Raw genomic sequence first — 13,109 nt, 5'->3', positions numbered from 1 at the left:
TAGGGAACGTGTCTGGATGAGCTGTGAGCAGTAGGTAAACATCTACAGTTTATCTTCCCGATGCTCTGACATCTGAACTACCTTCTAGAAGTCAGAAAGAATCCATCTACCATGCTTTTTTATTTCCTTATTCTTTTCTTGTGCCATTGTCACTATCATTTTCTCTCTTAATATAGCCGGTCTTAATTCTCTGTTTTTGTTCAGCATTCAGTGTCTTTTGATTTTACTATTTTTCAGAAAGCATTTTCCAAATTTTATCTAAAAATGAACTTGCTAAGAAAAAAATGACTATTTTCAAAGATAATGAACATCAGATTTAATTGGTGGAGGTTGATGGTGTACACTTTGTGTGCAGGAAGCAAAAGGAAACAGACTTTGTGTGCAAGTCTAGATTTAGGGTTCTTCAAGACCCTAAAAAGGAGACTCCTCAGATTGAATAGTACAAGGAGCTTTAGGGTGCTTCTAGGGATTAAGCTTTGGAGAGACTTGTCACAAAGTATTCAAATGTAAGTTGATACTGTTATTTGCTCATACTGTCTCTTGGGGTTCTCAAACTCCAACAAAAGAGGTTTAAGATCCTGAAGAACTGGTTCAGAGGAGGGGAGGAGCTTTCAGTGGAATCTCAGTGACTCTAAGACTTTTAATGATTTTTAAACTTTTATTACTTTCCTGTATTTGTAATCTTGTCATCGCCTCTCTGTTTACCTGTAGCAATAAGTATAGTTGACCCTCGTTTATCGTGGTTGATCAGTTCCAGACTCTGCCACGATAAATGAATTCATGCAAAGTAGGATTCTTTATTTATAAATCGAATATTTTCACAGAGCATTGAAATCCTGTTTATGACCTTCTAAATACATTTTTAAACATTTTTAGAGCCCTCTAGATAGGAAATAACAACCTTTAGTCACCATTATACTCGTATTACCCAATATATTAGAGAAAATAAGACAGATTAGATGTTATAAATATTATTATTATTGTACATTTAATTACACACACACACAGCTCTTAAACACAACCACTAACCTATGAAAATAGTGCAACTTGTTCGATGATGAAGCAATGAAGATGAAGAGATGTTCTGCACAGCAAAGAAGAGCAAGGTTACTGCTCCTCTGAAGGCACGACCTCAGGGGAGAGTCTTCAGGTAGTGCAGTATCTTCAGCAGGTGTGTCGTCATCTTCCACTGAAGGAGCACTAGGAGTAGGCAGTTAGTGTCTGGGTGCGTGGCTGAAGAACATCGTGATAGGCAGTTGCTGGCGCTGTCTTTTCATGTGTAAGGAAGCTTTTGTAGGGTTTTATTGCTCCATCAGGAGCATTCTGGAACCGCCATGCATGCATCATTTGTGGGTCCCATTCACCAATCATGTCCTGTACTACCTTAATAGTTCTCACGACTTGCGAGAGACACTCAAGTATAAGGCCAGCTTCCTCCTCCTGACCCCCAGGAACCTCTGGCTGCTCTTCCTCCTTCTCACTCACACAGACCTTGGTCTCATCTTTGAAAATGAATGTCTGGGAAGGCATTCTTTTCCAAAACAGTCCTGTTTCATACATATTGAACACCTGTTCTGGATGATACTCGCCCTCCTCAAGGATCTTCTGGAACATGTTGTTCACATAGTCCTCTGCTGCAGGCTGGTCAGCAGAGGCAGCTTCTCCGTGGAGAAAGACTCTTCAGATGACAACTTTTTTGGAACTTCTCGAGCCAACCCTTACTCGCCGTAAAATCCATGAATGTTGCAGAAGAGGGACCTGGTTGAGGTTCATCCACCATAAAGTGCTGATAGAGCTGCCTCGCCTTCTCCCCAATGACCAGCATATCCAACGGAATGTTTTCCTTGCGGCTGTCACTGATCCAAACAGCTAGAGCAGACTCTGTTTTCGCTACGAACTTACTACAACTTGTCATGACTTGCTTTGTTTCCTTGTTGAAAGAGGCAGTAGCCATTGCACAGATGTTCTTTTCATCTTTATGGATGGAGCAAACGGTAGACTCATTCAAGTCGTAATGGCGGGCAGCCTCCACGATTTTCTTGCCATCTTTGATCACATCCAAGAGTTTCACCTCCTGGATGGTAAGCACCTTCCTCCAGCACTTAGTTTCATCGTCAGAATGCTTAGAAGAAGCAGCACGTTTAGGAGCCATCGTGGGGCTTAGATAAAAGTTCTCAGAAATCGCAAACACAAGAGCAAAGATGCTTCCCACGTGTAGCGTGTATGAGAGAAACAAACTTGCATGAGGCTGAGCCAATCAGTGAACAACAGGCTCTGATTGGTTTGGTTTCACCACACCCAATTTTTTGGGAAAAAGTTATTGCCCACACACAAGGAGTGGTCAAGTGGTTGCACCTGGCATTGAAGGATTCGTGGGGTGCTCGAATACATAGGCCTACAGTCCATACGTACAGTAATTTTAATTTTAATTGTAATACAAGGGTGCATAATTGACTCAGACAACCAAGCACGTGCTGTATCATTTTCACTGTCTCAGTCAACTTTTTAATGAATATATTTGAAAAAACTGCAATAGAGTGAAGCCATGAAAGTTGAAGCGCGAAGTGGCGAGGGATGACTGTAGTAAAATCCCTAAAATTTGCATTTGTCTTTAGGACAGGAAAGCATGTATTATTCCACTGTTGGGCCAGCTGGGTCCCTTTTGATGCCATTACAGTCAGGGCTTCTCCTTACAAGTCAGTCCTGCTTTCTTATTTTTATTTCTTAGTATTTTGTTCTCTTTCCTCTTCCTCAAAAGCGTTACCAGGTGCACTTCCCCGCTTTCCTGTATTCACACGGACACTCCTGCCCTTTTTACTTGAGTCTTTGAGGGGAATAGAGGGCAGGCCAACATTCAGGACACATGCAAGGGAGCTGGGTGAAGCCTCCTGTGAAGCTTCAGTCATAGGAGAGTATTTCTTTCCATGTATTTTTTACTACCATGTAAAACTTGTATGTATGTATCACTTATTACATAGTTTTATTAAAAATTTAATCAAGACATTGAGACTTACAGAAATTTAAATCATTTTTTAGTTTCTTTAAGAAAACTTAGTATATCTAATGTTTAGTATTAAGTTGAGCCATGTATGAAACCTTTTTAAAATATTTATTAAAACTAAACTATTTTAGAAAGCTCCTCCAAATTTTTGCTAAATAACTATTACAAATATGACATTGAAAATTAGAAGGAAAAAATACTTCAAACTTTAGTGTTGCCATAATTCTTAAAATAGTGTTCTTTAATCTTTTGGGGGTCATGATCTATTTCAAATCTGAAAACTCTGAACACTGTCCCCAGAAGACTGCACACACAACACAGAGAATGTAATGGGTTCCTTGACCCCGAAGCCCAGTCGTGAACTCTATTCCTTAGCATCCTTTAATTTCAGAAACCAGCCTTTAGGTAGACGTCCTGATTTCAGAATAAGAAGATGCAGTACGTCTGGTTTACGTTAGCAGCTGGGAAAAGGTATTCAGTATTATTTACTTAGACATGGTGAATTTACATGTGCTTACAAATAGCATTTAAAACTAAAACATAAATTAGTTTTAATATTCTAAATAAAATAAGAATCAAATGAGACTTTGAACTTTTTTTACCTTTTATATGTCATTTTCAGTAGCCATGAATTAATAATTGCTGATTTTTATTTATTTTCTAGAACATCTTCCTAAGCTCCAGCCCAGACCATATTCTTGTGCAAGGTACTGATATTTTGTTTATATGTAGTATCTTCTTCTCAAAATGTTATGAAAGTCCAACTTCCAAATCCTTAGTAGCTACACATTCATTCAGTGAAAACTTACCTGACTTGTGGGAACAGTAGCAGGCATCTGCAGAGTGAAGCAAACCAGTGTCAGAACTCCTGTCCTCCAGGAGGGGCTAGGGTGGGGGCCTTCAGTGCCTCCCATGCCCCAGAGCCGTGTTCCCACTATGGGCACTGAGTCCCCAGGTCCTCCTCCTGCTGTCCAGCGGCCCTCATTGGGCAGTGGAGGAGGATGGGGAAGAGAGGGAAAGTGGGGAAATGGTATTTAGTCTTGAAGGCAAACAGGTCATTAGAAACTTCCCTGAATGATATCACAAAATGAGGGTTGGGGGGTGCTCTTAAGTATCAACAGAGCCCCTGTCTGTGAGGAGGAGTTAGAAGGTACTTTAGATCCCATAAGGACATACATAGTGGAGCAAAAGTAGGTTTACAGTTTTCATATGGAAAATAATACAGTAATTAATAATAATATGAGAATAAACCCTGTGTTTTCTTGTACTCACAATTGAATCTATTTTTGCTCCACTCTGTATTCTCACTGCAATAAAAAAGGCTTAGTTTGGCCTGAATGTATTTGTCCTAATAGAGTTTTAAAATGTATGTGCATCTTTGCAGCTCAAGTCTGTCTCACCCAGGGAAGCTCCACTTTGTTTTTAACATCGTGGAGTTTCTGTCCAGTGACACATCAGTGGTTCTGCGGAGAGGCGTGTGCACAGGCTGGCTGGCCACGTTGGTTGAGTCAATTCTTCAGCCGAACATGCGTGCATCCCACGCGGATGGCGGGAAAGCCCTGGCTCCAGAGGTACTAGGGGTGTGCAGTTCTGGTATCATTGAAATTATGTTCTTTGCCTGATTAGAAAAAACAAAGAATGTGCGTCGTACTCTAATTTTCAAATACCTGTTGGAAAGTCAGGAAAACATACTTTCATTCTCTGTTAGGTGGTTCATGCATTTTGTAAATGTGTGAAGCATGAATTTTATATCATACAGTCTTTTCTCTGTGCTTGTCATATTCATAAACGTTAAGACTTTTTCTGTGACTATTCTTGGTAGGTTGGCACAGGACTAATCCAGTAACTATTGAAAACAGCTTCATTTTATGTTTAAGCTGTATCCTATGTCCTAAGTAAGCCCTTTTTGAATGGCAGTTGACAACCAGAGACTGATTTTTTTGTCCTTCAATTTGGGTAGTGGATTTTCACTTGCCCTGTCTCTTCCCTTTTGTCAGAGCCATGGTGTGTAGATTCTGAATTAATGTTGTTAGTGAGAAGACATCATGGGAGAATCACTTTTAAAACACGTAGAGGGAAAATATTTGATTTTTTTAAAACAAACTGGACACATTTGTTTCTGGACACAGTGACATCTTTTATATTTTGATACAGCACTCAGCAAAATTTTGTTCATGACCACATGCATAAGCAGCAATTTAAAGTTGTCCCTGCTCATAAGGATGTCTGAAATTTGAAAACAAACAAGCAAACAAAAAACTGCAGGTTTTATTGTGAGATCTTCTTTCTCCATGGTATTGAAGAAATGAATGTGTCATTTGTAGCATTATCTTATGACTGGTTTGGTTGCTGTAAGTTATTGGAGTTGAAAAGGCCAGAGCCCACAGAGGGAAGTAAGGCCTCTGCTCTGTACTTGAGAGGGCTTACAGGAAGACTGCTGCTGGAAGCTGCCTTTTAACCGGGCATTTTCCCCGTCTGCTGCCTGGAACAGGTGTGTGTGTCCATGTCTGTCCCCATCTGTTCTCTCCTCCCCCATCCATACTCTTTGGTTTATTGTGTTGCAACAAAATATTGAGAACCTGAGAATATTCCTTTTTTGAAAAGTAATATTTAAGTACTTCATGATCATATAAAATAGCAGATGATCTCCAGAAATTTAAAATAAAAGTACATCCATAATGTATCACAAACACTAAGCAGGGAGCCTTTCCCATATTCTTTCTTTCCTCCTACCCTTTTTTTCCTCTTCCTTTCACTCCTTTAACATATTTTTATTGACTACCCAATATGCAGACGCTGGAGGTGCAGATAGAAAGGATACAATTTAAAACTAAGTTTCAGGGTGCTTCCTAGTTTATCATATTTTATTAGGAAGTGTAAAGAATGTTGAGGGCATGACCTACCACAGGCCCTCCTCCACATTGGTAGGTAGTACAATTATTCACAGATATTTCCACCACCACTCCAACCCCACAGTGTAATGAGTGTTTCCTCCCATTGATGGGTCGCCTCTGCCAGGGAAACCTGAGCAGAGAGGGTATAGGCCACATCAGAGCGGGAGCCCTGGACCTGATGGTGTGCTATGGCTTCCCTCCCTCAGTCTTTCCCTCTGACATGAGGACAGGATTATCCAGGCCAGGCCTGCTCTTTGGGCTTGGATCCCAAGTGAAGGAGATCCAGGGAGCAGAGCCTGCCTTCAGCCTTTAAGGAGAGCCAGAAGTAAGTGCAGGGTGCTGTAGGCCATCTGAGATTTATGCAGCAAGAGCCAGCTGCTGTTCTGACCTCTGCAGTACCCAGAAGCTAGAGGCTCTCGTTAGCAGTTCCCTGCCTTGCCCACTGTGTCCTGTCTTATTTTGCTTTGTGAGACTTAATCATGCATCATTCTAGGGATATGTGTGTGTTGATTGTCACCCACTAGAATGTAAGTCCCACGAACATGGATTTGGTTTTGCTCCTTTCTCTATTCCTACTGCTTATCATATGATTATTAATACAATTGTTAAATGAATGAGTCGAGTGAATAGGCTAATGTGACATTAATTATAGTCTCATTCAATACTGAGAACAATGATTTGATACAGGTTTGCCAATTCTTCACTTACAAAGTAAGTCCTGTCAGTGACTTTCATATGATTTTTCTTGAATTAAAGGTTGAAATGTATACAGTTACCGGCATGGGCTACAGAGTGGACTCCTATCATTCTTAACTCTTAGCATCACCCAGTATAGCTTACACATGTGGCAAAGTGAAGCTGGAAAGAAGCACATTTACAAATTGATTCCTTGTATGTGCCCTTGGCACATGATTCAGAAGAAAAATCTTGACATTTTAATGAAAAGATTTTATCTGTCTCTATCACTTACTCTTAGTTTTGCACAAGCACAAATAACCTTGGACCCAGAATACCACACAATTCTCTAACATCTTCAGAGCAAGCCCTTAATTTCCCATTTGGTTGCCTAATTTTCACTTAAAACATTTTACCCCATCTTGATGTTAATCTTCATTGCCCCTATATGCACAAACTGAGAGTCATGTCTTTATTTTTTCCTGCATTTTTTTTCAAAGTAAATGTAATGGGTTGCAGGCTGGGAAGCAGATCTCATTCATGGAACTAGAAAAAGAGTAATTACATCTAGTTAATGTTCTACCTCAGAAATATCACGCCTGTCATTTTTTAAAGTCCATTGATTCGAATAGAAAATAAACATTTGTAAAATAGACTCATTTCTTTGTAGTGACATGTGTTCATGGTTTCAGTAAGATGTAATGCTGCTATGTAATTTTACGATGATATTTTAGGGGAATTTGCACTTTCTGACTTCATTAGCAAAGGTCATCTTGGTTATAAGCTTTTATCTAAATCTTCTTTCATACTTCTGACCATTGTTTTAATATTCCAGATACCCATCTCTCCTCGGATAACAAACTCTTTCCACTTACCAGATGACCCCTCAGCCCCTGTCATCATGGTGGGTCCAGGAACTGGCATAGCGCCCTTCATTGGTTTCCTGCAGCACAGGTGTGTCCTTTCTGGCTGGTGAGCACATGTATCCCTTGTGATCCTGGGTGAGAACAGAACAGACAGCTTTTTTGTTCAGTGGTTTTGAGGACATTGGAGTTTGCTTGTAAAATTTTTATTTTAAAAAATTAGTATCAAATGTGTGATAGCATAACATAATTTGTCACCATGAGGAAAGTAAATATGCTGTCTTTTTTTAAAATGTATTTATTGATTTTAGAGAGAGAGGAAGGGAGAGGGGGAGAGAGCTAGAAACATTGATGACAGCAAACATCAATCGGCTGCCTCCTGCACGCCCCCTACTGGGGATTTGGCCCACAACTTGGTCATGTGCCCTAATCAGGAATCGAACAGGTGACCTCTTGGTGCATGGGTCAACACTCAACCAGTGAGCCACACTAGTCGGGCATAAATATGCTGTCTTATACTGATGTGTTTTGTGCTGGAACTTCCTTTTTACTTCCCTTTTCACTTCCCTTTTCTCCCTGGCTGCACCGTGGTTTGGAGCACACGTAGCTGGGGACATATTTCCAGGAGAGCTCTGTGCTGGGATGATGTGGAGGCTGTTCCACTTGTTCCTTAAGTAGATAAAATTGCTGTAATAGCTCCAATGATACCAAAAGTCTCAAAGTTAATCTCCAAACATTAGTAATTTTCAATGGAATGATACTGATAGATGTAACTTTGGATGAGAACAGAACTATTTGATATAAAAAATCAAATTGTGCTTCTCTCCTCATTTGTGAAATAATGAACAGTTCTTATGTCCTGTTCCCCAGATAGTGGAGTAATGTCCTTTGGACATAATCTTTTTGTTGTTTTATTTTTAGTTTTCTTCCTTAAGAAAGCAGAGAAAATGGCAGGCACACTCAGGGTGTCTCATTGGTGTGCCTTTATTTCTGACACTCCACAATAGGTCCTTCTACCTTTCAAAGCCCTGTGTCACTTTTCCAGTGTCTTAATTGAGAGTTAATTTATTCATAAGGTTGCTATTAATATTGAATGTAGAAATCAGTCTAGGCTTCACAATGTGGTTTTTTTTTTTTTTTTGCTGTTACAGAGATGTCATATAGAGCTCATTGATGTCTGCAGCTCATGGAGACGTTTCCTTATTGGAATGTCTGCTGGAGGGGCTGAGGAACCCTGAAGAGAGCAGGATGTTAATTCAATGAATGAACTTTCAGGGACTCCAAAGATAGATTTTACAGACCTTTCTGGGTTGGTTGGTGGTATTTCCTGGCCAAAGGGAGACATTGGTTGTACATATTCCTTATGTTAAACATCTCAATTTTCTTTTTCACTTAGAGAGAAGCTCCAAGAACAACATCCAGATGGACACTTTGGGGTGATGTGGTTGTTTTTTGGCTGTCGACATCAGGATAGGGATTATTTATTCAGGTACTCTACAGTTCTAGTGTTGCCAGACTCAGCCATGGGGGGCAGTTCTCATTGCAGACTTTTTCAACTTTAAATTATACAAACCTTTCGGTGACCTTTTACATATTGTATTTCAGAGAAGAGCTCAGACATTTCCATAAGCATAGAATCCTGACTCACCTGAAGGTTTCCTTCTCAAGAGATGCTCCTGTCGGGGAGGAGGAAGCCCCAGTGAAGTATGTTCAAGACAGCATCCGGCTTCACAGCAAGCAGGTGGCCAGGCTCCTTCTTTATGAGAACGGTTACATTTATGTGTGTGGGTAAGTAGCCCTCGTGCTCAGGTGCCAGGTATAGGGTGGGAGGCAGGCAGTGATAGTTATTAAAGATCAAGGGACCAGTCTGGTAATAATAATCCAGACATGGAGGGAGGAGAGATTTGATTCTTAAGTACAGGAAGAGAAATATAAGTTCTGAAGTGACTTTAACATACATTTCCCTGTGTAGGGGTAGGTCAGGTTCAGTTTCTGATATGCTAGAGTCCTGTACAGTTCTTTCATTTAGCAAACACTGGCATGTCTAGTGAGTGCTTTGGCCCTGTTCACATGTTGAGAGGGATGAAGATAAATGAGATATGCTCCCTTCCCCAGAGGGTGCACTTCCTGGGTGGGAGCACGGAACCTGGGTGGGAGCGAGTGCTGTGCAGGAGACTCCAGGGCACTTCCCCCTTCAGGAATTGAACAGAGTGGAGACACCTCAGAGCACTTAGAGAAGGGCCAAGCACATGTAAATTCTCAGTAAGTGGATCTGTTAACATGTGCGTGTATGTGTGTGTGCACATGTAAAGCCTTAGACTTTTAAGAGAGCTGGGTGCCCTCAGAATGCAAGTCCCATGTGTGCCTTGAGAGTGGGGGAGGGAATGAGAGGTGAGCAGCAGCCAGATGGGTAAGTCCTTAGACACTCAAGGTTTGGGCTGCTCCTGGGAGGTGGACATTGACCAGTGTGGTCGGCTGTACGTGTTGGAATGATCACTGTGTGAAGGCCTGGGTGTCAGTCGGGTGAGTTATAGGTGACCGGGTCTGGGAGACCTCTTGAGACACTTCCCAGAGAAATGGAAGGAGGACTAAAGTGTAGTGATAGGGGTGCCAGTGGGAATTAGATTCGTGAATTAAGGAAGATTTAGTAAAAATGTCTGTTTCTTAAACATTGATACCATTACTTCTTTTTTCTAGAGACGCCAAGAATATGGCCAGGGAAGTAAATGATACCCTTGTGGAAATAATCAGCAGAGAGGTTGGAGTTGATAAGCTGGAAGCAATGAAAACTTTGGCTACTTTAAAAGAAGAAAAACGCTATCTTCAGGATATTTGGTCATAAAATCAGAAAATGAGAATTAAGGGTTTTTTGGGCTTAAAGTACTAACAGACAACTTCATTGAAGCGAAACTTTCCATTTTAAAATTTTAAAAAATTTTAAACTTTTTTTAGAGGAGGTAGGTTGAGAGTGGATCACTTACTTATAGCTAACTCAGGTTTGGTTTTCTGTATCCCCCCGGCCCCTCCCCAAACCAGCCTGTGGCTCAGCTGCTGGGCCGCCTGAGCTGATTGGCAGCCCTCCCTCCTCCAGCTCCTCCGGGGTCACTTCTGTATTGTGGGGAACTTCACAGAGAGCTTGACCAGAACGCGTGCCGGGGCTCCCAATATAGGATGTGGGCACTAGCGTGCCCCAGGCAGATAGTTAAATCTGGGAGCTCATGTTGCCATTTTTTTTAAATAATGTAAAAATAATTTATCCTTACACAGAAATATCCTGTAAAGGATATAAGTTAAAGTTACACATGTATTACATGTTTATATCACTCAGTCAAATGTTTATTTTAAATACCAAAACTATATTTCAGATAAAAATATTTTAAGGTAAAGCTTATAGAAACATGAAATGTATTTTGAAATTCTACTCTGGCCTATGTTTTATTTATCATAATTACTTTTTAATTTCACAATAGCAGTATTCAGAGAAATTTACATTCAGTTTATAGATGTGAACAAATACATATTTTAGTAAGCTACAACCTTTTTTCTCCCTTTGTCCCCCACCCCCAACTATATTCATTTCTGTTCCTTTGGGTATATTTTTTAGTTTTTCCACATAATTTAACTTGCCCCCATGGTACCACTCAAACTGTATCCTAGGCTAAAATGTCTACTTAAATTAAAATCCTTGTTATTTTTAAATTTCTTCTACAGTCTGAATATTTATGTTCCCCAAAATATATTCAAATCCTAACTTCCAATAGAATGCATTAGGAGATGGGGCCTGTAGGAGGTGCTTGGGTCATGAGGGCAGAGCCCTCCTGAATGGACCAGTGCCCTTAGGAAGGAAACCCCACAGGGCTCCTAGCTCCTACACTGTGAGGACACAAGAGTCAACAGGCTGCAGTCTGGAAGAAGCCCGACCATGCGGGCTTGCTGGTCTTGGATTTCCAGCCTCCAGAACTGGGCAAAACAAATGTCTGTTGTTTATAAGCCACCCAGTGTCTGGTATTGTGTTACAACAGCCCAGAGGAACTAAGACAGTTACCACTGCTAATTCTCTAAAAATTTGTCAATACAAAATGTTAAGGGTTTGATACATTTTCTCCTTAGGCTCGTATATATTATGTTTTTATTTGAGATTGGCATTAAAAAAATCTCTATGTGTGAAAGGCTCCTAGTCTTTTGAAAAATAAAGATCTAAAGGAAATATAATCTTAAGGTTTGATAAGACTTGATTCTCTAATGTCATATTTGTATGTTTTTACAACAAATAAATCTGAAAAGCATAACATCAAGCAAATACTGTTACATAATGAAATGCATATGTTGTATATATTAGCCAAAATACACCTTAGGTGAAAACATTAAAAGGAACAAAAAGCAATATTTTTTATTGATAACTATAGCAAGAAGATGTAACAATCAGGACCTTGTGCCCATTTACCAACTGTCTGTAAATATGTGACCTGAAAATTGATTGATTGGCAAAGAGAAACTAACAAATAGTGATGGTGAGCTCTGGACCTGACCTGAGCTGCCTTGTCTCATTTATACACAACATTAGGTTATTTCTGTTGGATTCACTAGTTCTCAGGTTCCAGGTGAGGACTGATCGGCAGGGAATAGAGCAGAGATAGATCTCAGTCCAGATTCTATAATGTATTTATTAAAAATGAGCAGTTGGGCAGGAACAGTTCCTGCAGCCTTTTCTGCACATTGAAGGAAATCAGCTGTCTCTAGGTAGTCCAGCTACCTCGGGCACGAGAAGTTTCACATTCATAATGTTTGTGAGTGTTTCAGGGACAGAATTTTGTTTATCGCTGTAAGCTGCCCTCCAACCCAGTGGTGGACTCGGTGCTCTCTGTAGGGTTAAGCCTCAGGCACCACCTTGGGGCCTTACTAGATAGCCTGACCTTGCTTGTGTAGGGGTGGGGAGAACCTCTGAATTAGTCTGTTCAAACTCCATCTTATCTGGAATATCACCAAACCAGTAAGGGACCTTTTCTAACCTCAGTTACTCTCAACGTTGGACCCATTATTTGCAGTAACATGCTGGTGGGTGGCAGTGAACCGAGAAAACTCAAGGCGCGCCGCGATCATCACAACATGGCTTTCCTCATCAGGATTTCCCCGCCCAGAGGGCTCACTGGGCCACACTACATATCTATGCTGAAGTTTTAACCTGGATTACACCCCCACGATACTGGGATACTAACCTACTTAGCCATAAACTGTCAGATTAAAAAATAGGATAATTTGAACTTCACACAGTTAGCAAACTGGATGACATGTTGGGTGTAGTAAACCTGACATCTACTTCTCATCCATGTTTCTGTCTCCCCTCTCTCTCTGAAGTCTAAAAAAGCAACCCACAAAGAATTTTACATGCAAATGATTTATAGCATAAAAAAGGAAAAATGGATTACAGAATATTTAGGACTGGTTTAAAGTACTAAATGTACACATGGGGTGCAGCCAACCCAAGACCCAGAGGGAAATACTTATTTCATAGAATTTTGTGTGCCAGGTACTGCTCACAGTGCTGTGGATACAGCAGTGAATAAAAGAAAACACCTTGTCTTGGGAAGTTTCCATTATGTTGAGGGGAGACAATGAGTACATAAATTCAATATGATGCCTGAGAAGGTGATGATGGCCAAGGAGAAAGGTAAAGGG

At 40.6% G+C, this 13,109-nt stretch overlaps 1 protein-coding gene across 1 annotated transcript in view; it reads left to right on the top strand.

The window, feature by feature from the left end:
• MTRR (5-methyltetrahydrofolate-homocysteine methyltransferase reductase) overlaps positions 1-10,760 on the top strand; it is a 30,227-nt gene extending 19,467 nt beyond the window's left edge. Inside the window, exons 9-14 of the mRNA XM_036280753.1 lie at positions 3,666-3,708; positions 4,386-4,572; positions 7,406-7,524; positions 8,830-8,922; positions 9,039-9,221; positions 10,131-10,760. Coding sequence (XP_036136646.1) covers positions 3,666-3,708; positions 4,386-4,572; positions 7,406-7,524; positions 8,830-8,922; positions 9,039-9,221; positions 10,131-10,275 — 770 coding nt within the window. The 3' untranslated portion in view covers positions 10,276-10,760. The remainder of the gene's footprint in view (positions 1-3,665; positions 3,709-4,385; positions 4,573-7,405; positions 7,525-8,829; positions 8,923-9,038; positions 9,222-10,130) is intronic.
• Positions 10,761-13,109: the final 2,349 nt, after the last annotated feature.

Source organism: Molossus molossus, unplaced genomic scaffold (assembly GCF_014108415.1).
Source record: "Molossus molossus isolate mMolMol1 unplaced genomic scaffold, mMolMol1.p scaffold_m16_p_3, whole genome shotgun sequence".
Lineage (NCBI taxonomy): Eukaryota > Metazoa > Chordata > Mammalia > Chiroptera > Molossidae > Molossus > Molossus molossus.
The sequence above is the reverse complement of the archived record's forward strand: the minus strand, read 5'-3'. Positions and strand labels throughout refer to the sequence as shown.